Here is a 26,307-nt window from a genome sequence, read left to right as displayed (position 1 = left end):
AAAAAAAAAAAAAAAAAAAAACAAGAAAGAAGAAAGAAAACTGGAGGCAGAATTATGTTCAAATGGACTGGTGGACTGGGTTAATAGCTAGTGACTAAAAGTACATACATACAGAAAAAATTCACTAGATTTTTAATACTTGGCATATACCACTGCCATAAGAAAATTTTCTAAGTTTTTTTAAAAGAAAATAAATAATTGACTCTAACACTTTGCTTTAGACACAGACTTCCCCACACTTTCTCTTTCTCTTTGATGGAATCTTTCTTTCCTACTTGACTCTTACCTGTTTTCGTTGCTTGGCATCTCAGGTTATTTTTAGATCTGTGTGCTGCACAGCGATGTGATATCAAAGCAAAAATTCCACTGGGTTGAATGTACTGAAATAACAACATTTGGTTCAAACCGTACTGTCTTAAACCTCAGGGAGTAACTCTACCAAATCATTTTCATTTGTGCAAGCATAGTGGAGACTCGGACCTGAGAGATGGCGCATAGCAACCAAGAGGATAAAGATCTTATCCAAACACTGGCAGCATGCCATGAGGAAAACCTGCCACAGGAAAAATATATATTCAAAGATCATTTTATAATAGTCAATAGAAACCAGGTTTTCCTTTTCGTCTTTTTTCTTAGATTTCATTACACTTAAACCTTTTAGTCAGAGGCGACCAATGAAGAAAATTGTCATATTTGTTTGCTAAATCTTCATATTTTCATTCCACTATGCTTTCTCTCATAATTTCTAATTATTATAAAATTTGATATCAAAAATTGTGGTTTAAATGTCATTCTAGTATTCCTTTTGAAATTTTGGCTACTGCATAACTACAGCTGCAAAGTCAAAAAAGAGTTTTTTTAAGCTAGAGGGCTCTTTCAAAAATGTAATGCAGGCAAAATCTTGCTCTTGCTTTGATTTTAATGACAGACCAACCAGACTGAACCACAGGCATTATATGCCATAAGCCCAGTATGAATGGCCTTTGACTGAGCGTCAAACATGCAGCCTATAATTGGAGAGGCGCTTTGTAGCATTTGAGCCCCATATCCATTTTGAATCTCTGCTTAATCTATTTAATATAGGGTTCCTTCCATTATCGAGTTGACAGATTCCACTTGGCTGAAGGCTAAATGCTAAAAAGAATGACTGGCACAGACATAGCTTTAGACCCACATCCAGTTAAGAATATACTACATAAATACTAAATTATTATTACTCTGGGACATTTCTAATCTTGCTGCCATAGACCTGAAACAAGTAAACATCTATCAGGAAGGGATCAGTTTCTTGATACCAGACATGTAAAAATGTTCTTAAAGGTAAAGATATTGTTAAATTATTTACAAAAAAAATCATTACTGTGTTTTTTGTACAACTTCTTTGACATTCTAATTCATAACGGACCTTTACTATTTTATTGGTATAAGGTTTAGGTTCAGAGTCATATATTGTGGAGAACGCCAGGATTTTCAGCTTCCTAAAAATGATCCTCTTGAATATTTCGAGAAGTACAGTATGTTACTGGAGTCTTAACCTGATTCTAATTAGTATCTAGTATAAATAGCTCAGTTTAGTAAAGACTATGCTTCCAACTTTTCTAAAATAAAATAAGGGAAAAGCAGACTCTTCTTTAGACTATGTGTAATGTCATGCATTTTCTTCTCAATGCCTGTATTAGTTGAATAAAGATTTCTACTCCAAGAGAATGCATTGGTTCGTTAAGAATTTGCAAGTGTTAACAATTGTTCTATCAGAGATACCTTCCTAAATTACATATATTGAAAAATAAAATATATTTAGGATTCAGAAGAGAGTTATTTTCTAATTATAAAGTAATTTTTCAATTTTAGGATAAAATAATCAAATTCATTTACAAGTAGGGACCTGGAAATTTTTACCACCAGGGGGCAGGTTATGTTAACTATTGATATAGTATATGCTGAAAGGCTCAGAAGAGGCAAATTTAGACAGAAGTGGAAAATTCCCTGAGGGTTTCTTCACAGATCCTTTAGTTAGTTTGAACTGTTCAAAGTATAATTTGCACACCAGTTATAAAAGAAACTACATAATGACAATTTCAAACTATTAAAGCTTTTTGGAAAGTATTTTTGGTGACCTGTTGACTTGTTTCTTTTTATTTTTAATAATCATGGTTTCAGTTGAAGTGAAATCATAAAGCCACTCAAAGGAAATTGAAAGTAATGGTTTCCAATATGTTGTTCTGTTTATAGATCACACTCTTCACAGTTATTTCAACTTGAATTTTACATATCTTCATTAAGAACAATGATTCTAAAAAAATAATCCCCTGGAAATTTTATAAAATGCAGATGAATATATATATATATTTTTTTTTTTTGAGGGAGAAAACTGGATTTAAATTTATCGGAGGTGCTCTGAATTTATTAACAATTTGGTACCATATTGACTCTGTTGTTGTTCATTCCTTTAATTAGTGATGATAGGCCTGAAAACTTTACTGAAAGTAAGTGTAAGTTTCTCAGATGCATAAATAATGTCTTCACTTTTCTCCACATTTATTTTTAGTGTCCAAGCAAAACCTACGACCCACTGATTAAATCTACCCGAGATTTTCCAGATGATGTCATCAGTTTCATAAAGCGGCACCCTGTGATGTATAAGTCAGTCTACCCAGTTGCAGGGGGACCAACATTCAAGCGAATCAATGTGGATTACAGACTCACACAAATAGTGGTTGATCACGTCATTGCAGAAGATGGCCAGTATGATGTAATGTTTCTTGGAACAGGTAAGCTCAAATTAAGCTTTCTTTTTTAAAGGAATTCGTCATTATTAGACAAAACAAATGCTTTAAAAGTATTTATTGGTCAAAATCAAAATGAGTAATTATTAGCTAATACTTTGTCAATCCTTCATAAAATTGTTTGATACGTGCTTTTAGATAATAATCATAAAAATCTCCCAGCCTCTTAAATATATTTGAGTATTGAAGCGCAATGTTACTACTATAGATTAGGTGCTCAATACATATTTGTTGAGTCACTTGGGCTAAAAATAAACAAGTAGGGCACAGATGTATTTCTTTATTTTCATACTTCACCCTTCCCTTTACCTACCTGATAAGCTGTAGCTCATGGGATCCTTTCACCTGGTTTTGAGAATCTCTGACTTCAGTGATGCAAGAGAGCTTTTCAAAAACATTAAGCATTACTATGTAAAGTATTTCTCATAGAAATTTCTTGGAGATTATTTTCCTATTCTTAAATTTTGTGGATTAAAATGAATTTTGCAGATTCTCATAATCAAAGCTTGCTATATTCTTTGTCAACTCAGCAATTATAAAATGATTTAAAAATATTTTTTACCAAAAAAAATTTATTTGGTAATCTCAATCAAGCATTTCATAAAGTAATGGAAACTAATAGGTTTTCAAAAAACATATATTTAATGAAATAGATATTTAGAAATGTAAAAAAAATTGTAGAATAATTTTATTTTAAAAATATATTGGCTTTACAAAAGTTAAGTTTATTAGAAAGTATGTACGTTACAGATGAAGACCTTTGCACACCAGTTGTCAAACCTGATTATGTTGCAGATAGTAATTCCAAGAATGAGAAAAACAAGGATTTTTTAGGGACTACAGAGGTATCTACTGAAGAATCAAAAGTAGAAATAATTAGTTTGTTATTAAGGTTCAGGAATTCACCCTGTCCTCTCAAAGCTCATGCCGAGTCAACAGTTTACAGCAATAAATGTCATTCAGCCACTAGGTGGTACTATCTAACTTTTATTGAGAAAATTATAAAGATGCTGAAACAGGATTTTGATTTTGACAATTTGAAAATATATGTTTGATATTTTTGAAAGATTCTAGATTCATTAGAAATAGTTGAATAACCCAGACCATTCTGTGCAAACTGGATCATATACACCATACGTTACTATATTCAAACTCCAGTGTGCAGAAGTTTAAAAGCATCTCTTTTGTATGAATTAATTTTAAAGTAGGATTTTTTTTCTAAATTTCTTTTTTGTACTAGCATGCTACCTCATGGAATTGTAATATAAGATGATATATTTAAGACTTTCTAAATGTTAATTTTTTGTTTCTAGAGCATTAATAATGATTAGGAAGATAAAGTACAGTTGAAGGGTGAGCTACAATTTCCCTCAGATAGCTTCAGTGATATTCTTTTTTATCCATTTATTAAGATTATTAAAATAATGTGTACATCGAATTGGATAGAATAGCCATAAGTAAATATATGTTACATTGAGCTAGAAAGGAGAGAAAAACTGGTTATTTTAGTATATTTTACCTTGTAAATTAAGGTCCAAAACATTTGCTATAATTTTAAGCAATGTGTATCTTTTAATATTCTCTCTATAAGTATATGTACTACTAGTGAAAAGCTATAATATGTTTGAAGGACAAAAATTACATACATTAAGCTTCTCTTCTTTATGTTTGCCTTATTCAACCCAAATTTTGAAAGAAGCGAAGCAATTTGTTTCTAGGAATGTGCTTACAATTAAATATTGAAAGAGAAAGAACAAGATCATGGCTAATGCATTTTTTCAGACATTGGAACCATCCTAAAAGTTGTCAGCATTTCAAAGGAGAAGTGGAATATGGAAGAGGTGGTTCTGGAGGAGCTGCAGATATTCAAGGTAAGACTCAGTCCAGAGTTCCAGGAGCAGTGATAGTGGAATTCAGTTGCCCTTGTTGTGGGGCACACTTGCCTTAATACGTCATCACTTTTGCTGAAAAACAAGTCCTTGAAATTAGCTCCTTTATGTTTCTTTTCCCTAAGCAATGGAAAAAGTTTTATAAGCAAGTAAGACTCACCTTGCTCTATAGAACACCACTGAACTCAGAGCTCCTGGGATTGCCTCCCATTACTGCATTCTCTAAGCATATAGTCAGACAAATCGCCACATTAAATGAAAGCCTAGGGTCTCTTTTACTATCCAGATGCTTTTCTACTTTATAAATTTTACTTTTCCATTTTTCCCCAATTGAATTTGAAAAAACTAGAAGAGTGTATAAATCAAGTGTCCCTGTTTTTCTGTAAGGAAATTAAATATATATATATATACACATATATATATATATATATAGCATGATAGTAAAGCTTCGTGTATTTTAAATTGCTCTCACACGCCAAAAAGAGTTAGTAGATCTACAAGAAGAGTTCTCCAGATTTGGAGAATGTCTTTGACTTTTACCAATAAATTCAAATTGAGGCAGTTTATGTAAATACTCAGTAAAATTTGATTTAAAATTATTTCTTGAAAATAACATTAGAAGTAAAATTTATTCCTTAGAAAAGCTTTTTTTTTTTTAAATGCTGAGCTTTTTTAATGACATTTTTGTGGAGACAATTTATTAAAATGGATTGTTTCCATGTAAACGTCTATTGCCTAACAAAGAATAAAGCTCTCCACTGTGAGAGTTAATTAACGTGCTGCCTTCCTCAGGATCCTGTTTACATTGTGATGATAATAGTGGTCAAGGAGTTAACAAGAACAAGACCTGCTATCTGGTGTCTACAAAAACAAAGTCTTGGGTGGCTCCCAAAGGAAAGGCTGGTTGTCAAATACAAATGTGAACCCAGAGGCCAAAAGAAGGGTCCCTGTGACAACATAGGCACCTTAGAAGAACTCTTATTCAGTGGTGGTATACCCGTGTTTTTATATCACAGCACTCTTCAACCTATACTTGAACTTCTGCACCACACTTAAATTATGTTGATCAAAACAAACAAACAAAAAAAGATTATACTTACTGTGCTTTGAACCTTTTTCAAAAATAATTTAATTAGTAATCTTTAACATTTGTCAAAGCACATCTAAGATCCTCTTATGGCACACCAGTTGAAAATCGTTGTAATGGTAGGAATTGCTGGGATTCCACAGCTAAAGCTTAAATGATTAGTGGTCATCATTTGTTGTGTTTAAAGAAAAAAAGATTTATTGAGGTATAATGATGTACAAAACCCACAGATACTTAATTGATTATAATTTAATGAATTTGGCCATGCTTTTTAAATTTATGATGCAAAATGTTCTTGGATAGATAGAACTTTCTCACTTAAAATTTTTCTTTCTTATATTCCTTTAAATCTTTGACGTTTTCTACTGTTTATCAAGTAGTAAATACTAGCTGTGTGAAAGGATTAAGGAGTAGAAAGGTAAATGACAGATAGATAGCATTTTTAGAAAACATCCTATCTTTATTTTCAGTTTAGTAATTTTGATTTTATCTGGTGTGCATATAGACATATTTTCTACAAAGACTATTGACTTGAGTTCATATCATGAAATTATGTGCATCTATATTTCTAAATCTAAATTATGTCCATCTATATTGTGGAAGAATATGGTCTTCCACAAAGAGCTTTTCAGAACTATGGTACTTGAACAAGTTTTTGAACCACTGATCCTAGTAATAGCAGAAAGAGGTAATAAATAATCATAGAGATGTTCTTGTCAACACCAGTTTGAATTATACGGAAACAGTTAAGATAAGCAGATACAGAAGAAGGGGAAAACTTGTGAGTAACTGCGAACAATTTTCATTACAGAGTCTTTCCTTATATGTTAAGGTAATTTTTCTCTAACAAGATATTTTCATCTCTCTTAAAGTAAAACATGCTGGAAGAAAATAGCAAACAATAAGATCCTTTTCTCCCCTTTATAGCAGACTTGGACTTGACACTGACTTCAGCAGTCTTTAAAGATAAAACAACATATTAGTTAAAAAAGAAAAAAGAGCCTTTTAATGAATATGTTTTTGACATATAACTTCTATTTTCAGCACCCATCGATCATCTTGAACATGGAGTTGTCCCTAAAGCAGGTACTTTCTAATTTTTATATAGAAATTAACCACAAAAGCAAGAAGTTGCTTCAAGCAAAAGTCTGTTTGAAGGACAATTCATTGAAACTGGAAATTGAGCTGTAAATACTGTGAAAGTGTAGGATTATTTGTTTCTTTTTTAAATTGATTAGTGGTCAATTGATTGTTGGAGCCTTCCCTTGGGAGAAATGGAACCAAATGTCATTAATTGAACAATATATTCTTCTCTTCCTTTGTCCTTTAAAACAACATTGAGGTAATTTTGCTAGTCTCATGAGGATGTCTTTCTGTCAAAGCCATAAGAAATTCATGTAGCATATGACTCCTGACCCTTACAAAGGAGGCCAAGGAGTTAGAATATGGACTGTGATGGCAACCAGCCCAACAGCAGTTGGCCTTTGCAATGCCACTTAATATCAAACTCTCAGAATCAGTGTCCTTTACAGGAAAATTAGAAAAACAGTATCTGTCTCATAAGTTTGTTGGGAGTTTAAATAGGATGCTGCCTGCAAAGTTCTAATTATTAAGTGTGAAGTGAAAACTAGCTAAGTATGATAATGACAAGGTTGAATTTTACTTCATTGAGTCTCTGATACGATACCCCAAGTCCTGGTTGGTTCAAGAGATTCAGACTTGCACGACCATGGCTATTTGTACCTGCAAGATTTAAGGAAGTCAGATGATAGTGATCTGACATCACTCAACATCAACGTGATTCTACATTGTCTTTATCTTCTATGGCAGAGTGGTTGTCAGGGAAAAGTCTAAATAGGTTTCTTCTTCAGGTCTTTTTCATTAATTTACTTCTTTAGTCAACATTTATTTTCTTGAAATACTACTCCTTAGAGGGTAGAGATGAATGAATGATATAACCTTGAACCTCCAGAAGCTCACAGAGAGCTGAGAGGAGAGCATGCTAACAATAATAAAAACCAATAATAAACAGACACATTGAAGGCAGGGTGGGATGGAGGAGCGTATGCCAAATGGAAGGGGAGAACATTTACAAAGGGGTGACGAGAAACCCTAGCTTATTCTGGTGAGTTTGTGCTCATTTAGAGCCAAAGACGTATGTATATTTAAGGGGGAAGGAGGCTAGAAATAAATCTGGAGAAATAAGCCACAGCAAGATTAAACACATCCCTATATGTCCTCCTAAGAAGTTTAACACTGTATCTTGAAGATAATGAAATCCCCTAGGTGCTTAGGAAGCTCCTACTTATGATCTGAGCTACCCAGGAAGCTGAGGTGGGTGGATCACATGAGCCCAGGAATTCGAGTCAGCCTGGGCAACATAAAGAGACTCTGTCTCAGAAAAAAAAAAAGGCAGTGAACACAGTTAAAGATTATAAGCAGGAGGGTGTCGTGATAACATTTTCTTTTAAGAAAGAAAAGGTGTGGCAGTGTGGAGATAGATTGGGTTCTGGCGTAAAGACAGGGGTTTCTGAAAAACAAAGCTGAAGCCAGCAGAAATAAGACACTTACAAGTAATCCAGGAAGATAAGTCAGAAACTAAGGCAGTGGCAGGGGAGAAGGAGAGGAGGAAATAGATTAGAAAATTCTACATGAGAGAATGGAGATGATGTGGTGACAGACTGAGTGTGAGAGAGGGAAGAATCAAAGACAGCTCCCAGATTCCTGTCTTGGGGGAAGGGAGTGAGCGAGGGTGCCTCTTGCCAAGGTGAGGCAGGAGGAGGAGATTTATGTTGTATGTTGTTTTCACAGACCTGTGGACCTGTACACCAAAAAGAGGGTAAAGAGATGAGAGTAAGAGAGAAGGAAATGCAATGGTTAATGTGAAGAAAATAATGTAAAGGCCAGACATGAAGAGGGAGCCCAGGAGAAAGTAGAGAGCGTTTCAAGGAGCATATTGTCATGAGTGGCAAATGCTGTAGAGAATTTAACCAAAACAAATGTTAAACAGTGTTCATTGCAATTAGCAACTCGAAAGTTTTAACTGACAGTTTAATGGGTGATAGAGGTATAAGACAGATTTCTGTACATTGAGTGCGTGTGTGCTTCTTATGCCAATATTTATTTCCAAGATGTTTTTCCTTCATTTAAAGCTTGGCATGGTTCACTCCGGTGGGCCACAGGTTTTTTAATTAAAGGTACAGGCTACAGCTCATTCATTTGTATCATCTCTCCCTCTCCACCACCGCTATCACAGACACTGGAATGAATACATAAGTGGAGCAGTACATTAATTTCTGGGCTTATTTTCAAAACTTAATTTCATTTGTGGGGCTTTTCAGTATCCTGCAGCCTTTTATTTATGATATGGCTCCCCTCGAGCCTGCTTGAATACTTTTTTCAGAGTGATACCAAATGCTTCTTTCCCACTTACAACCCATGTTCTTTCAGGGATCAGTACTTCATTATCAAATGAAATGGTCAGTTAAAACCAGGGGAAAGTTTTATAAATCTCTTTTCAGTCATCTCCCTTGTACGGAGCCACGGCTGGGGAACATCAGCAGGTTTGCCTGTGGCATCTGTGCTTGATATAATCTACCAAGGTATATTTTCTACTATCGAGAAAGAATTTGACATCTTAATTCCCGTCTAGCAGCTGGTTTTTGACCTTTGTAAATTACTGTAGGTTTTAGAATGCTGTCCATTTCAGTCTCAACATCGTCAAACCACTGTCCTCCCAGGGGTAGAAATGAGTGACTTAGTTTTCTGTTTAATATGTTTCTGGGCACAAGTTTACAAGGGGTGGGGCACTTAGGGAGACATTTAGACATATCATGTGGTATTCAAGAAACCAAAGTTTTTAAGGCTAGTCTGAAAGGTGCTTCTAATTCATTGGTTTTGCTTGATTTGCAGCAACAATTGTACATTGGTTCCCGAGATGGATTGGTTCAGCTCTCCTTGCACAGATGCGACACGTATGGAAAAGCTTGTGCAGACTGTTGTCTTGCCAGGGACCCTTACTGTGCCTGGGATGGAAATTCATGCTCTCGATATGCGCCTACTTCAAAAAGGTAAGAGGGGCCTTGAGTTGATACGAACTCTTTCTCCTTTTTTGCCTCTTTTTTCTTTTTATTGAGGCAGAGTCTCACTCTGTCACCCTGGGTGGAGTACAATAGCATCATATCTCACAGCAATGTTAAACTCTCGGGCTCCAGCGATCCTCTTGTCTCAGCTTCCTGAATAACTGGGACTATAGGCAACTGCCATGACACCCAGCTAGTTTTTTTTTATTTGTTTGTTTTTTTCTATTTTTAGTAGAGACAGGATCTTGCTCTTGCTCAGGCTGGACTTGAAGTTAATCTCCTGAACTCAAACAAGCCACGTACATCACCCTCCCAAAGTTCTAGGATTACGGGTATGAGCCATCATGCTCAGCTTAAAATCAATTTTTCCGTAACATGAACATCTCATACAAATTATTGTCTTGTAGTTTAAGTTAGAATAAATATAAAAACCAGAGTCAATTGGAGGTATATTGAAATGAAAATTTGTATAGTTTTTGAATATAAAACACTAAATTGGGAACAAAACAGATATTCTGAATCTGAAATGTAGAACTTAAAAAAGATTGACATACTGTTTATATTCTTTCTCTTCATTTATGTTGAACATCATTAAAATGTGTTTTGATTTATGACTTTACCTTTTTTACAATGCCCCCTTCCTTCCCTCTTATTTGCAAATACAGAGGGTTCCCCCCCAAATGTATACATGTTTGAGAAAGAAAAAAATATATATTAAGACCGTAATAACCGTAATACTCTAGTCACATTTGACTTCTGGGATTACAGAGGTACAGAACACAATATACAAGATAACAAAGGTTATCAATATATATTGGATATTGTAATTTTACTATAGCTTTTTTCATTCTTAAAATGTGATTTTAATGAAGTTTTTTACTTTCTTAAAATGTGTATACGTTTGTCGTGTCCTCTTATCTATGTACTCATAGCTACTATTTTGCAAATAATTTAATAATGTAGGTATTTGTAAAAGCATAGATTCTATACAGTCCACAGTGCATTTCAGTGACCTGAAACTTTTATTTTTACTCTAATTTAGTCAATTCCTGCCACTCAGATATACTGAAACAACAAGCTGTTGGCTTGCTGTTTGCAACTCATTGCTTTCTGTACTCCTTGAAATAACTACTATTATTAGCCAGCTTGGAACTTATTCTATATGCACATGTGCAAAAGGACTGCAGAGTTAGACGGTGAAGGATGCTCATTTCATCACCATCTTCAATAACAAAGAACTTGAAACAATGTGAATGAATGTCTGAAAATATGCCTGATGTTAGACAGATATAACATTTTTAAAGATGAATTAAGGTAGCATTATTTTATAAAGTCTGGGTCAAGTACATTTGCACCTAGGTAAAATGTCTCAAATTATATGTGGCATTCTTTTCTTATTCAGGTCATTTTTTAACCAATTAAGGTAACAAGTAAGCATATGTTAGTCTCACTACCACGTGTCCACTCTTATTCCTTTTGAAATTTGGCTGATTTGTGAAATTCTAAAAGGTTGAACAGTAAGGTAAGCATAGTTCTGCATCTGTTGTTAGTGATCGAGACAGCCTTTCTGGCTCTGATTATGACACTTGAAGTTCTCATCAATTTAATCCTCTTTCTGTAGACGAGCTAGACGCCAAGATGTAAAGTACGGGGACCCAATTACCCAGTGCTGGGACATAGAGGACAGTAAGTGAGATTTCATATGCTTTCCCTCCCATCGAAAATGCTAAGCCTAGTCTCCGTGTGTCTTTTTCTTATATAACTTAAAACGTCTATTAATGTATAGAGAGATCTCATTTTGTGTAATCCTTCTGTTCTGAAAAAGCAAGTAGGAAATTTTATAAATCACCCCCTATCTGTGTGCCTAAGTGGATGATCCTTTGTTATGTCACTGTTTGTTCCATACATCTTTTAAAATTCCTGTACTGTAGCTTTTGTTTCTTTTCTTATCCATCCTTGTAAAGTTTGAAAACTGCCATTAGAGATAAAGCAGGACATAGCCAAAAATATTTGGACATTTAGAATAAACTCAAAGGGACCTCCCAGAAAAGTCCGATAAAAGTTTTCGTACTTATTAGAAAAAAAGTTTTCGGTAGCCTATACTATATTTGTATTCACTTATTAATTTATATGTTCGTTTAATCAGTTAAGATTTATTAAGTGACTGCCATGCGCCTATAATTGTCCTGGGTATATTATGAGGCAAACAAACACCATGGAGAGTTTATGATTCTTTGGGGAGATGTCATAAGGCACAATTAGTGACAGGGGAGTTTAGCAAACGATCACCAGAGGCTGCATTGTTCACAGAAAATTCAGAAGGTAGAATATCTTGAAAGTCTGAGTAGGAAAGAACAGGGAGAGGAATAAAGAGATCTGAGGAATGCATCTGAAAACAGAGAAAATAAGTCTGTGTCTTCATCTACCTATTCCAGACCTTCAGTTGCTGTCCACTCGGAGCTCTGCCTTCAGATAAAAAATACATGCACACACACACACACACACCAAACATATACACAAAACTGGTGGAGGAAACGCATTTTTATAAATCACATTGTTAGTAACCACCCCACAGGAGATATAAATGACCAAACTTCATTGTTTCTGAGTGGTAGTCCAGTGGTGTTTTCTTCACTTAAAAACAAAGTTTCTTCTGAGAAAATATGAGCTCATTAGCTCTGGGCGACTCATTGTCCTGTGTAATGTTTTCTTCAGCCATCGTTATTGTGAGCTGTGTATGCGATCCTTTGCATGTGCATAATGAGATTTATCAGATACAGCTACACGGAGAATAAACCAAAGCCCAAAAAAGGAAACAGCCTAGGCATTCCCGGTACTTATATTCAAGTGCGCATTGGGGAACGGAGCAGGCGATAAACAAAAACAAAAACAAGCAAAGTAAATGCTTTGCCAGATGATGATAAATGTTATAAAGAAATGAAGCGAAACACAGTTGTGCCTAAGGCAGTGCGATCTTGGTCCTCACGTCACCATATCCTGTTCTTGCTCCAATCCAAGGCACAAAGTCTTTTCTAATCATCATCATCATCACTCCACCCAGTCCATTCTTGTCAAGGTCACCAGCAATTTCCTCCATGCCAAAGCCAATGGCTAACTTTCAGTGCTCATTTCGACTTCATTTCTAACTCCCTCTTTCTTGAAACACTCCTCTCTCGACTTCCAGCCAGCACTGTGCGGGAGTCAGTTCATGTGGCCTCATTAGAGTTGGTTGCTTACTGTTTAAAAATTTCACGAGCTGGTTTTAAACTACTGGTACCTTGAACCAGACATGATAGTGCGATTTACACTGGAAAAATCAGCAAGTACTACAATCAGGTTTTTGTTGTTTTAATTTTGGAGGAATGGTATTCTGCACACCTTTGCTTCCACGACACCACATCTTTCTGGCTTAACTCTTACCTTCTAGACTGCTCCTTCCAAGTTCTCTTGATTTTTCTTTTCGTTCTACCTGTTCAATATTAGTGTCCCAAGCTACTTTTCCATTTTCTGTGTACGCACTCCCTAATACCATCAATTTCAATTCCATCAGAGACCACTTGACCTCCAAATTCATGGTTTAGTTCTAAACTTACCCCAATATGCCAGACACAAATGCTGAAGAGCTCCCCTTGGATACCTACTTAGTATCTTTCTATACCTGAGAAAGAATTACCTTCTCCAAAAGCTATTTGTTCTGCAGTTTTCCCCATATTAATATGTGGCACCACCATTCACTTAACTGTTCAGGTCAAAAAGCAAGTAGGAGTCATCTTTATATATATATATATTTTTTTTTTTCTTTCTTTCTTTCATATCGTACAACCACCCTGATCCTTCAGGCTCTCTGGAGAAACTCCACAGCTTCTCAAGACCTCCACAGATGCCAAACTAACTAAAGCCACAGAAACTTCTTAGTGGCAGCTACACTGGTCTCCCTTAATAAGATCTCCAGAGGCTGTTCCCAAAAATGCATAGATTCATGTCACTTAGTAGACAGAATAATCATTAAAAAATTTCAGTCAGGGCATGTCATCTCCTTGCTCAAAATCCTTCACTAGCTTCTTAGAATAATTAGTGAAAGGTGAACAGCCTTCCCTGTAGCCCATCAGGTTCTCCTGGCCTGGTGTCCAGCGTATCCTCTGACCATCTCTCATACTGATCGCCCTTGCAACATTCACTCACTGGCTTTCTCTGGTAACCAATCTGTTATTGCCCAAGATGATTTATTTTGCTGTCCTCTGTACCTGAAAAACTCTTCTTTTGCAGTTATTCTCATAACTCCACCTTTATATCAGTTACTTCTAGGCTTAAATGAGTTTCTCATGAGTCCTAGCCCATAGCCTAACAATCAGCCTTCATCCTCCCTACTTTGTTGACAAGTTCTTTTCTCGGGAAATAGTATCTGCTACTACAAGATAATGCCTGTCTTTCTTCTCCATAGGCACCAGTGAACTTTCTGTGAATTAGGAATTTATTAACTGTGAAAACTGCAGATATAATCAGTTGAATTGGTAGAGATAGTTGATAGATTCCAGGTTTTAAATGGAATCAACACATTTGGAAGGTCAGAAGAGGTGAATTCATAATGGTGACAGCACGCTTAACTTAATCCTTGCTCTTAAAACACAAATAAGTTCAAAGGACATTTCTCGTGCTTTTCTTTTCTTTTAATTTTAACCTTTATTTTTATCTTTTTTTTTTATTTTAGAATATTGCAGGAGTACAAAAGTCTTAGTTACATGAATTGCTTTTGTACAGTTTGAGTCAAAGTAAGGCTCAACATCTCTAATCATCAGGGAAACACAAATCAAAACTTCAATGAGATGTCACCTAACTGTTAAGCAAGGGTTTTGTCAAAAGTCCCAAAACAACAGATGCTGGCATGGGTGCAGAGAGAAAGAAACACTTGTAACTGTTGATGGGACTGAAAACTGGTACAGCGTCTATGGAAAGTTGTATGGCGCTACCTCAAAGAGCTTTTATTTCTTTAAATTTGGAGGGGGGATTATTTCAAAATGTTTAAGCGCAGTCAAGTGATTTTTGTTGCATGGATAAGCTGAATAATGCTGATATCAGGGCTTTAGTGTTCCCATCACCAGAACAGTGTACATTGTACCCCATGGGTACATTTTTATTTCTCATTCCCTGCAATCCCCCTTTTTGTTCCTAATATCCTTTAGAACACCATGAGAGCATGTGTACCCACCATTTACCTCCCACGAATTACTGAGAACATGTGGTGTTTGTTTTTCCATTCCTGGGATAAGTTAATGTTCACTTAAGTTAATGTTGTCCGGTTCCATACAAGTTGCCACAAAAGGCATGATTTCATTCCATTTTATGGCTTAAGAACTCCATGATATATGAAGATGCCACATTTTCTTATCTACTCATTAACTGACTAATATCCAGAATCTACAAAGAACTCAAACAAATCGGTAATAACAAGACAAATAATTCCATTAAAAAGTGGGCAAGACATAAACACAGTCTCTTCAAAAGACAATAAACGAATGGCCAAAAACATATGAAAAGATGTTCAAAATCACTAAACATGAGGAAATGCAAATTAAAACCACAATGAGATACCATCTTACCCCTGTCAGAGTGGACATTTGAAAAAAAAAATAAAAGAGGCTTCTGAAGTGAAGTGGAATTGTTGAATATATGTGCAATCATGCCATTTGGTCAGGTTTAGGATTTCCATTGCTCCTTAAGTTTTAGTCTTTGGTTGATGCCTAAAATACTAAGTAGGCTCATTTGCAGAATTGAGATATCTGCACATACAAGGAAAAAGTACCCATTTTGGTCAGGATGAGCAGCTGTCATTTTTTATTTGATTAAATGTGTGCTGCAAATCATAGATGGCCCATGGGATAGAGCCTTTGACTACTCTAAGTGGAATATCTTTCAGATGGTGCATTGACTTATGAGAATAAGGTGTCTGAGATACTGCTCCTTTAGCATTTCCATTAACTATCTCTCAGCAAAGCATGTTAGGCTAAAGAATCCTTCTGTATAGAGAAGAAGTTAATACAGATGAGTTCAGATTCTGAGTATTAGAGTATCTGACTTATGATCAGAATTGTAGAATTTTTTTAAATACAGATCATAGTACTTACTTTCTAACATCGAAATTCTTTAATGTTATCTAATCAGCTTTGTGGACCCATTCCTGTTAGAATTTCTTTTTAAAAGTGAAATAAATTGCTCATCTACAAAGTTGTTTATATTTTATGTAAACAAGAAAGTGTTAAGGGCCTTAAAAGATGCAAAAACTTCATTCAGCTCAGAGAAAAATAATGTGTAGAGTTAGATCTTAGGAATTATCATTTTAAAAAATTAATCGCAAATAGTTAATATACTGATAAAAGAGTGAAAATTATAATACACGATAGAGTTTTAAAATCTATCCATTGGGTAATAGTGGTCTGAGGTAACAATATTCTAACATGAATTTTCTTTCTCTAAGTAATGTGTATGATTCTTCTCCATGGCATCTGTTCTAAATCAGTCTCTTTTCTCATTGTTTTTAATATTAGGTCAAGGTTAACCTTCTATTTCATGTTTTCTTTCCAGGCATTAGTCATGAAATTGCTGATGAAAAGGTGATTTTTGGCATTGAATTTAACTCCACCTTTCTGGAATGTATTCCTAAATCCCAACAAGCATCTATTAAGTGGTACGTCCAGCAGTCAGGTGATGAGCATCGAGAGGAGGTAAGTTGTTGTCATCAAAGAATCTTTACCTTGAAGGAAATAGTGTAAAACTCAAATCACATTTTTGGTTGTGAGAGATGTTCAGATTTTAGTACCATATGATGCTCTCATTATGTGATGAAAATAAAATAACTGTTCATACATCGTTCTCACTGAACACCAAAGATGACAATGGCTTTGAGATAAGAAGGAGCCAATTTCACACAAATGTGTAATGAAAGATATTTAAAAGCAGACTGAAATTTTATACTAAATTAATATTTTTTTCAAATTTCTATTTCTCATGAGTCACCTATGTTTTTGAACAAGTCTCTAAGAACAAGAACACAATATCTTTCTCCTTACAGTAGGCCAATTACTTAAGTTTTAACAACCATTGTGTTCCATTTAGATTATGTAATATAACACAGTGAATTTGTATTAAAACAGAAATATATATTTTCTATCATAACATATGAGAAAATTAGATAAGTATCTGGACATATATATCTTTTAACTTTTATCTATCAAAAACAAATCAAGAGAGGGCATATTCTATTTTTATTTTATCTTTTTCCTATTTTTCTCTGACACATATATGTGATTGAAATACCTCACAAAGATTTTGTGAGATAGGTTGTATATGTTACTGAATTTAATAAGCTGGGTTTGAGTGTTTGAGAAATCTTAGATTAATGTTATTTGGATTTCATGAAATGAACGTTAATTGATAGAATTATTTTTTATTACAGTTCAGAGAATCCAATGATTCTCACACTAGAGTTCTAAACCCCCCAATATTAAACTAACTACACCATAATGAATAATGGAATGAACACAAGATTCAGAATTACATGTCTTGAGTTGAAGCACAATACTGATACCTCTAGTTAAAATGAGATTCTAAGACCTTTGGTAATATCACTGAGCTCCTGTGAGCCAGAATTTTCTAAAGTAAACAAAATAAATTCAACATTTGCTATGAACATCAAATGAAAAGGCATATAAGAATGTAAAATTTTGACCAGAGGCTCCCACAACTGTGAAATATACACATAAAATTACAGATGCTGTATTAGTGTGGATGTTTGGAAGCAGGAAATAATGCTAATTGTGTGGTTAGGAAATGCTTGTTCTACTTTTAGGCTGACTGCTTGGGATGTGTGAGCAGGTCATAACTGCTCTAGCATTCAGTTTCCCTGTCATTTAAGTCATGGATCAAATTTCTCAAAAATTCCAGTCTATAGATATTTCAAATGGTAAATGTAAATATTCAAACATTAGTATAGAAAGATGAATCTCAATTGTGTGTAATTGTGCCCCAGACTGCCATTCAACAATGTCTGGAGACATTTTGAACCTCATAGGGTGGGTGGGCAGGTTCTTCTGACATTTAGTTGGTAAGGCTCAGAGGTGATACTTAACATCCTGCAATGCACAATCCCTCACAGTAAGGAATTATCTGATCCCAAATGTCAGTACTGTTGAGGTTGAAAACCTTTAGAGTAAAAAAAAAAAAAATCAAATATTATTATAATAAATTGATTCAAAGAAATAGTTTCACTGTTAAGTGAAAAAGCTAATATCATTGTGTTCATCTAAGATCTATAAGAATAAATTTCTCTATCAAAATATTGACTCTTTGCAAACTTAATACCAAGGGAATAACTTCATTCTTTATTAAGTCAAATTTTTCCAATAAAACTTGATTCTTCATCTTTACTGATATCTACATATTTTGACGAATATATTTTGAAATATTAGCTGATAGAAGTGATTATTTAATTCCAAAACATAAAGCATTTACTTTTTATTCAAAGATTATTAGAAAAATGTTTTCTGAATTTTTTAACATGCAGTGTTTTAGTTACATTGCAATATTTTAATCTTAAATGTCATAAACCAGTGTTTTTAATTTTATATCTTTAATTATTTGATAATTGTCTTTTAGTTAAATATAATTCCTTAATAAGTGATTTTTTCCTCCATGGAAAATTTAATCTGATTTTTTTAAAATGTGGTACTCTGTGTAGGATATCTCCCAGCTATCAAATCCATAATGTCTATGGTTATTTGTATTTGCATATTTCATGTGCTTAAAAATGCTGTACATTACTGTACCTTTGGACACTGTATGATATATTCAAGATGGTACCATGCTCCATGAATTTCAATGGAGCAGAACTAGCATATTTATTGAATTTTATTTAAAAGTATCTCAGCTGGGATATTTCAACTGGTATTTCCATCTATCTTTGTAGATAGGTATTTTCACATTGTCCAGGACATGCAATACTGCTTCCTGAGTTGAGGAAAGGACAGTATCCAGAGTACATTTGATGTGAAGCATTTTTCCCAGCAGGATCCCTTCTGCTCCTTACCCATAAGGTCCCAGCTTGAAATCTTTGCTCCTCTCAAGAAAAGCCTGAGGGAGGGACAGTGATCTTCTGTGGCACAGAGGCTGTCACCAGGTTATTCCCTGCCAGGAGGAGAACATTTCCTTACTGGGCTGTTTCCCAGCCGGGTGCTGTTGAGGAGGTCATGAGTCAGTTATCTGCCGATAACTTTATAAGAGTTTTAGGAACTCTTATAAAGCAGTTCCTAAAATTGATGATGTTTGTGCTGTGACTAGCACGTTCATCTGCAGCCCCCAAGCTCCTGTTGAAGTTTTGGGGTCTGAATGAATAAATGAGGCAATACCATATTTTTCTCTATAGATATTAATAATATTTGAAAAATCTTCACATATTTGCATTTTCCCATTTATAGGCTCTTACTTTATTTTTGTTCTTTTTATTGTAAAATCAATGTAAATGTTCTAAAATTGCAGTAACTCATAAAAAAGAACGATGAGGCCACTAAGTGTCCATAAGCACATGTAAAATTTTGATGTCTACTCCAGCTTTTTTTGCATTATGCTCATTTTACTATAATTCAATGCGACTACTGTGTTTTCTCTGGTCCCCGCCTACCCTGATGGCACAGTCATATATCCATATTCCAGACTTTCCTTAAATAGTTGGTGTCCCTTCTTTAAAAAAAAAAAAAAAAAAGGAATGTACTTTCCCCTATCTAAAATTGTCTCTACTTTTCCTATTTTCTTCGGACAAATTTCAAAAAGTAAATTTAATGAGTCAAAGATGTCTTATTATGGGAATTGATAAATGGTTGTATATCACTAATTTTCCATAAAAATCACTACATCAGTGCCTATTATGAACTCCTGAGGCAAAATCGTGCATCACAATTTAAGAAAATCTTCACTAGTTTATCTTGAATAAATATATTGTGTTGATATCTATTTCATTGAACATTAGTGGATGTGAACTTAACTTTCTCATGTTTCTTTCTTATTGGCTTTAGCTGTATTTGGTGAATTGTTTTGCTATCATTTTCTTAGTTTATATTGCTGTAGTCATTTACAATGGTTTTAACAAGCATTTTATATTATAGATATTAATAATTTAATATTATAGGTATTATAAGCAACTTTGTTTTATATGTCTTAATGTTTCTTTCACCAATGAGTCAGAAAATATATAATTTTTGTAGTTATGCTTTTCTTTTTACATTTATACTTTAAGTTTTATATTTACATGTATATTTATATTTTATTTTATATTTACATTTACTCAAAATTATTACTCTAGTGTTTATTTATGTTTAAATTTAATTTTGTTTTCAAAAGATGATGCTGTGGCTCAGCAGGATTTTTTAGTAATTTTTTCTTTTTCAATGTTTGCATAAAAATGTTGGTTTTATGATATGCTAACAAATGAATTGTGAACAGTGTCAGGTAAACACACTCTGAGAAACTTAATTACATGTACATAATGATTCTATTCTAATTCTTTTTCCTTTCTCTTAAATAAGACATCTTTTTAGTGTTTTGTTTTAAATACAAAGAATTTATGGTGACTTTGATAGATATTGATTTTTCACACTGGTAGCTTGCTTTTTTACTGACTCAGAAATTTTCTCTGGTAATATTGTCCATTTGTTGGAGAAAGGAGATGTTCCTGAAGCCCTAGTCTTTTCCAAGACACATGCAGTGCTTTAACTGGGAAAGAACTGACAGATGAATTATCAGTCAAGGAAGCACCATTAGGCTGTCATTAGCAGAGATTAGTCCCTGACCTTCACCTGCTGTTTAGTACCTAAATGTCCTTTGTCCCTTCCAAGTTATTCTTCTCCTTTAAAATGAATCACCCTGTACTGAAGATCAACTTTTAATAATGTCAAATATATTATCCTTGTTCACAATGGATAGTCAGCCTCAGCTCAAGCATAGTTTTAATTTGAAAGGATGAGAAGTTTTTACTTATCACTTCTAGCATGGAGAAAATTTCCTGAGTTTAAATCAGTGGCCAGAGATTACATTATCTCTTTGTAGGGGAACTGAATTTTCTAAATTGACTGTGCTGACATTTCACTGCTGAGAGACAGTCTGCATAAAGCATTCTATTCCCGCCCTGAATGAAAGCATTGCAGAGAATGTAAAGTAGGCAAATGTTAATCAACTCCTTAATTTCTGGGTCACAGATTTTGGTCTCTAAATTGCAAAAATCCTGTGAAAGTCTATTCAATGTGTATTTTTTAGAGTTGATATTTTATTAAAGGACTATTATTAAAATTTTAGCAAGAACAAAGAATGGGTTAAATATTTAATGGACATTAGGTAGATCCAGAAAAGCCTGAAATTTCTTTAAGCAGGTTTTATATCTGTAGGTCAAAAACCAAAGAACAAATCAAGCATTCCATGGAAGAAAAGAGGTGAAAGAGCATGACCTAGTAATGAAGTGCCAGGTGTTTATGAAAGTCTGAGTCCTGTGGGGACAGAACTAGACTGGAAAGGAGGGGAGGGAACCGGACCGCAGAGTAAAGCAACATAAACAGGATACAAAGACGGAATAGCAAAATACTGATGATGGGTTGGACAATATGTGTGAAAGCAAAGTTACAGTTTCTTCCTGTCAAAAGCTTAAAGAGAACAATAAAAATTACTGAGTCAGAGCTGTGACAATCTCTAAAAGTCACATGAAACACAGTTTAAACAGTAGCAAGAATACCAGTCATGTAAAGGAAACCAGACTGTAGGTACCTGGTTTTACTGGCATGCTGATAACCTCAGGCCATTTTCTGTTAGGAGAATTACAGAAATAAAGGCTTCATAATATTACCTCTCAAGCAACATGGCAGTAGTCTATAATGTTGCTAATGATACTTCACACTTTAACCTTCAAAGAGCTTTGCTTTTAATCCCCCAAATACACCATATGCTGTGCCACCAACTTGATAGATGGGAGACCAATCTGGGAAGACAAATGAGTCATCATACGAAGCAGAGCAGACAGAGATAAGAATCCAGGTTACGGAAGCTAGTATTCTGAGGTCTAAGATTTATTTGATTTTTAAAAAACAATTCTTACAGTGAAATTATTAAGGGAAAACAAAACGTACATAACTTGTTAAATTTAAGATTACCTTTTCTGTTTGAGATGGACCATTTAGAACCGATACAAATTCACATTTATTCAGGGCATGAAACTCTTGATGGTTTCAGAGAATATACATTAATTCAAGATTAGTTTGTACTACAATCACATTTTAAAATACCTGGGCTTTTAAGAAAAAACATTCAAAGGAAAAAAGAATACTACACATCCAACTCACCACATAGCCAAGGTAAGGAAAACAAACACACAAATAAACAAAACCCTGGTGGTGTGGATTCAGCGTGAGCAAAGGCAGGCCTGGAGACCATTCAGCCTCATTAACCAGGGATCTGAGCTGTGACCTGCCTTTGGCCTCAGATGGTACCCCGCCAGCTGCACTTCTCTGGCACAGAGGGTGGTTTGCCCTATACTTGTTAGTTAACTGGGCTGGTAGCCAGAGATGTTTCTTTTCCTTTTCTCATATTTCCAGAATTGGAGGGATTTTTTTCTCTACATATTTTTTACATAAAAATTCAGAGAATAGTCCACCCACTGTGAATAAATTTAATTTAGACATCTTTATGCCTCCTTGATTTGCATCAAGTAAAAATCTACAGTACAAGGGCAGATGTGTGAACTAGGAAATTTTCTAGACTTCTTTGTTATTGTTGTTGTTTCCCTTAACACTACTCAACAATACTCCACAGTAAACAGGGGTTTTGTGTGGATAAACATGCCTCTATCCTTCATGGAGATAGGTTCACTGTTCACACCAGATTATGGGCCAGGGGAGGTTAATGTTACAATTGTCTCTCCGTAATATTATTTCAAAATTACTTCAAAGGCTAAGGAGTATCACATTTCAGGGGATCTTTTTTTTTTTTTTTTGGTTCGTTGTATTTTTTTCACCCTTGAAATCACATTACCATGTTATAGTATAATGAAGTATAGCAAATATTTCCACAAATGGCATAGTTTAAAGTATGACATACCTACATAGCATCAAAATTCAATCCATAGTAAAAAAGGGAAATTCAGCTTTAAACGTTGCTAAACTTCTAAGGTCTGACTTAATTTCAGTTCTAACATGCAAAAGATTGTCTCCAGGCCTTTCTACTTGTCTCCTAAGAAATCAGCGTTTACACCTTCCATGTGCTATTCAGATTATGGATTTGGTGTTATCTAGAAAATAGAGTAAATTCCTTTTGGAATCATTGTTCCATTCTACCTTACAAGTAGCTGCTTGCACTCAAGCTCCTTTTCTACACAGTGACTGTTGCTGTTATATTTCAGGTCTAAAATGAGATCCTGATTTGTGATCTTAGTACACTATTATGCATCTGAAATCTCTGTAAAGCTCACTTGTTAGTTTCCAGTTTTACTTCATTCCCTTTTGCAGCTTTTCATTCCTTTCTGTCTACTGGGGGGGTGGGGGGGGGGGGGGGGGGGGGGGGCGGGGAGTAACTGTATTCCAAAGGTTCAGTTAGACTTAATAAGACACAAATGTGAAAACTTCAGAATATGGTTTGAGGGTTATTACTTAACTTGAATTTATTCGCCCACTTCAACTATAGCTGACAATATTATTCTTGATGACAGAGAGACAGAGAATATATCTTTTGGGTTCATCTAAGTAAAACTATGAACCTATTTTCATGGGCCTATAGTCTTCTCTGTTTTTAATTTATTACTGACATTTTTTCCAATTCTGCAGTTGAAACCCGATGAAAGGATCATCAAAACGGAATATGGGCTACTGATTCGAAGTCTGCAGAAAAAGGACTCTGGGATATATTACTGCAAAGCGCAGGAGCACACTTTCATCCACACTATAGTGAAACTGACTCTGAACGTCATTGAGAATGAACAGATGGAAAACACCCAGAGGGCAGAGCAGGAGGAGGGGCAGGTCAAGGATCTATTGGCTGAGTCACGGTTGAGATACAAAGACTACATCCAAATCCTTAGCAGCCCCAACTTCAGCCTTGACCAGTACTGTGAACAGATGTGGCACAGGGAGAAGCGGAGACAGCGGAACAAGGGCGGCCCCAAGTGGAAGCACATGCAGGAAATGAAGAAGAAACGCAACCGAAGACACCACGCAGACCGGGAGGGGTTTCCGAGAGCCGTGGCCACGTAGTTTCCTATTTAATTTAACGAAAAGAAGTCTTTAGCTGCAGAAATACTGTCTTCTGTTTTTTACATCAGTTACACTAATTCTTAAATGCTTTTCATGGAGTTTTACTAAGGCACAAGAAACAGTTATTTGAATGAGACAACATATGGTGAATACGGGACAGAAAGACCAAATAATTCATCGGAACCAATTTGCCAACACAAACCTTGTACTTACCAAGTATAAGAATTATCCTCCAAATAGGGTCTTTACATCTATAAATAACTTATGTTTTGAGTGTTGGAATTTATTGTCATGTAAATAGTATAACTGAGCTAAATGAGCATCAAATTTGATCCTGTATTAAGGTGCCTCATTCTCGTACACGCCCATGACGCATGGATTTACGGCGCAGGTGCACTATGCTCTTACGAGCAGTCCACTCTAGAATTCACTGGCATGTAGTGGAGAATTGGGGGCAAGACACAAATTCAGACAGTTCACATCATCAACAGGTGCTTCCTCAGTGCACCATACACTCTTGGAGCACGGTGTAGGAATTTGGAGAGGTGCATTATTTCTTTCAGGCCACTGGGGTTACATTTACTGTACTGCAACACTGATTTACTGAAAGGCATTAATGTTCCTCCCAGGATTCCACATGACTTGTCAGGATTAACAGGTTCACAGAGAGAAGCTGGTGCTGAGTTATGTGCTTCTAGAATATGGACTTAGTTCTACGGGGACAGAATGCTTAATAAATATTTTAATAAGATATGGGAAAATATTTTAACAAAATAAGGGAAACATCATGGCGTATAGTGCATCATTGTGGGAAAGCATGCAGATGGGATTTGTTAGGCTACAAAAGGGAAGACAGCCATAAATTCTGGCTTTGGGGAAAACTCTCATCCCCATGAAAAAGAAGAACAATCACAAATAAAATGAACAAAATGTAATGGAACTCTTTTCGCTAGAGTGAAAGTAGCTGCCAATTTGTAATTCATCTGTTGAAAAAAAATCTAGATTATAGCAAACTGCTAAGCAGAGCCGGAGGAAAAGTAAATTTTCTAAAGGGTCATGGGACAGATGAGCATATTTTATTTATGATGTAATCAATGGAATTTCAATATGCATTTCTTCTCTTTTCCTAAATATTTATCATACTCTGTATATTATTTTCATTTACTACCTTTATTCTCCCCTGTATATTGAATTATTGATTCATATCTGAGTGAATAGGAAAATATATAATACAGAGAGAGGATTAGGTAGACATAACAGTGGTGGGAAGCGGGGATATATATTTGTTGCACACAGAACAAGTGCAAGTTTTGACAACGGAAAGGGTTTAATTAACTCTTTGACATCTTTTCTCTACGCAATCTTTCTGAATTTCTGGAGTAATCAGTTGTAATTCCAGTAGCATTATTTTAGCGATTTAACAATAAATACACCTACCACATGTAAAGAAGACAAACTCACAACATTCACACAAACATCTTTCATATTTTGTTAGCACTTCCAAATGTTTCCAATTTTACTTTCCTTCTGAGCATGGAGGGAGTCTTTCCTGTCTGGTTCAGCAGGACTCACCTTTGCTTCTCATAACACAAAACCCTTAGCCTCCTTCTGTTTTGCCTTTTCACGCCCTTTATGGTGTGAAATGAAAAATTAGTCACTTCCTCACATGGAAGGCAGCTTTTCAGAAAACTGAATAACATGAATAACAGACTTTGCTCATTCCTCATGCATTGTACGTATCTTGAAAGAAAAGTCCGTGAGAAACACGTGCAATTACAGGGCAAGTTATTACAGTCTGTGGCTCTGTGTTCTGAGCATTATCTCACTGTTACATTCACTTTATTTGCATTGCTGACCTATCTCAAAGTCATTGTGATGATATATGAGGTTGAGTATCCCCCTTCGTTATTATACTCATGAATATTGCAGGTGTTTCACTACAAGGTGAACTTCCTAAGGAATAATTTTAAGAATAGTGAACTAGAACAAACCACTCTTTTAAAAAGTAAAAGAATAATGGTGATATGAGAGTACTCATTGAATATTTTAACAAGAGTGTTTGTAATTATTGATTTTCTGGTATAGAATGCTCCAGCAACTCATGGCGAGCTCAAAGAAATAAATGGGAGCATGTTAATTTTCTTAAAATTTCCAAATATTTGTGTATCAGGGAGTAATGATCAAATTATG

At 35.0% G+C, this 26,307-nt stretch overlaps 1 protein-coding gene across 1 annotated transcript in view; it reads left to right on the top strand.

The window, feature by feature from the left end:
- Nucleotides 1-24,153, top strand: part of SEMA3D (semaphorin 3D) — a 124,094-nt gene extending 99,941 nt beyond the window's left edge. Inside the window, exons 11-17 of the mRNA XM_023519160.1 lie at nucleotides 2,549-2,771; nucleotides 4,569-4,657; nucleotides 6,807-6,848; nucleotides 9,675-9,832; nucleotides 11,466-11,530; nucleotides 16,424-16,563; nucleotides 23,692-24,153. Of these exons, the coding sequence (XP_023374928.1) occupies nucleotides 2,549-2,771; nucleotides 4,569-4,657; nucleotides 6,807-6,848; nucleotides 9,675-9,832; nucleotides 11,466-11,530; nucleotides 16,424-16,563; nucleotides 23,692-24,117 (1,143 nt within the window). The 3' untranslated portion in view covers nucleotides 24,118-24,153. The remainder of the gene's footprint in view (nucleotides 1-2,548; nucleotides 2,772-4,568; nucleotides 4,658-6,806; nucleotides 6,849-9,674; nucleotides 9,833-11,465; nucleotides 11,531-16,423; nucleotides 16,564-23,691) is intronic.
- Nucleotides 24,154-26,307: the final 2,154 nt, after the last annotated feature.

This window comes from Otolemur garnettii, unplaced genomic scaffold (assembly GCF_000181295.1).
Source record: "Otolemur garnettii isolate 467f Iridium unplaced genomic scaffold, OtoGar3 scaffold00005, whole genome shotgun sequence".
NCBI lineage: Eukaryota > Metazoa > Chordata > Mammalia > Primates > Galagidae > Otolemur > Otolemur garnettii.
The sequence above is the reverse complement of the archived record's forward strand: the minus strand, read 5'-3'. Positions and strand labels throughout refer to the sequence as shown.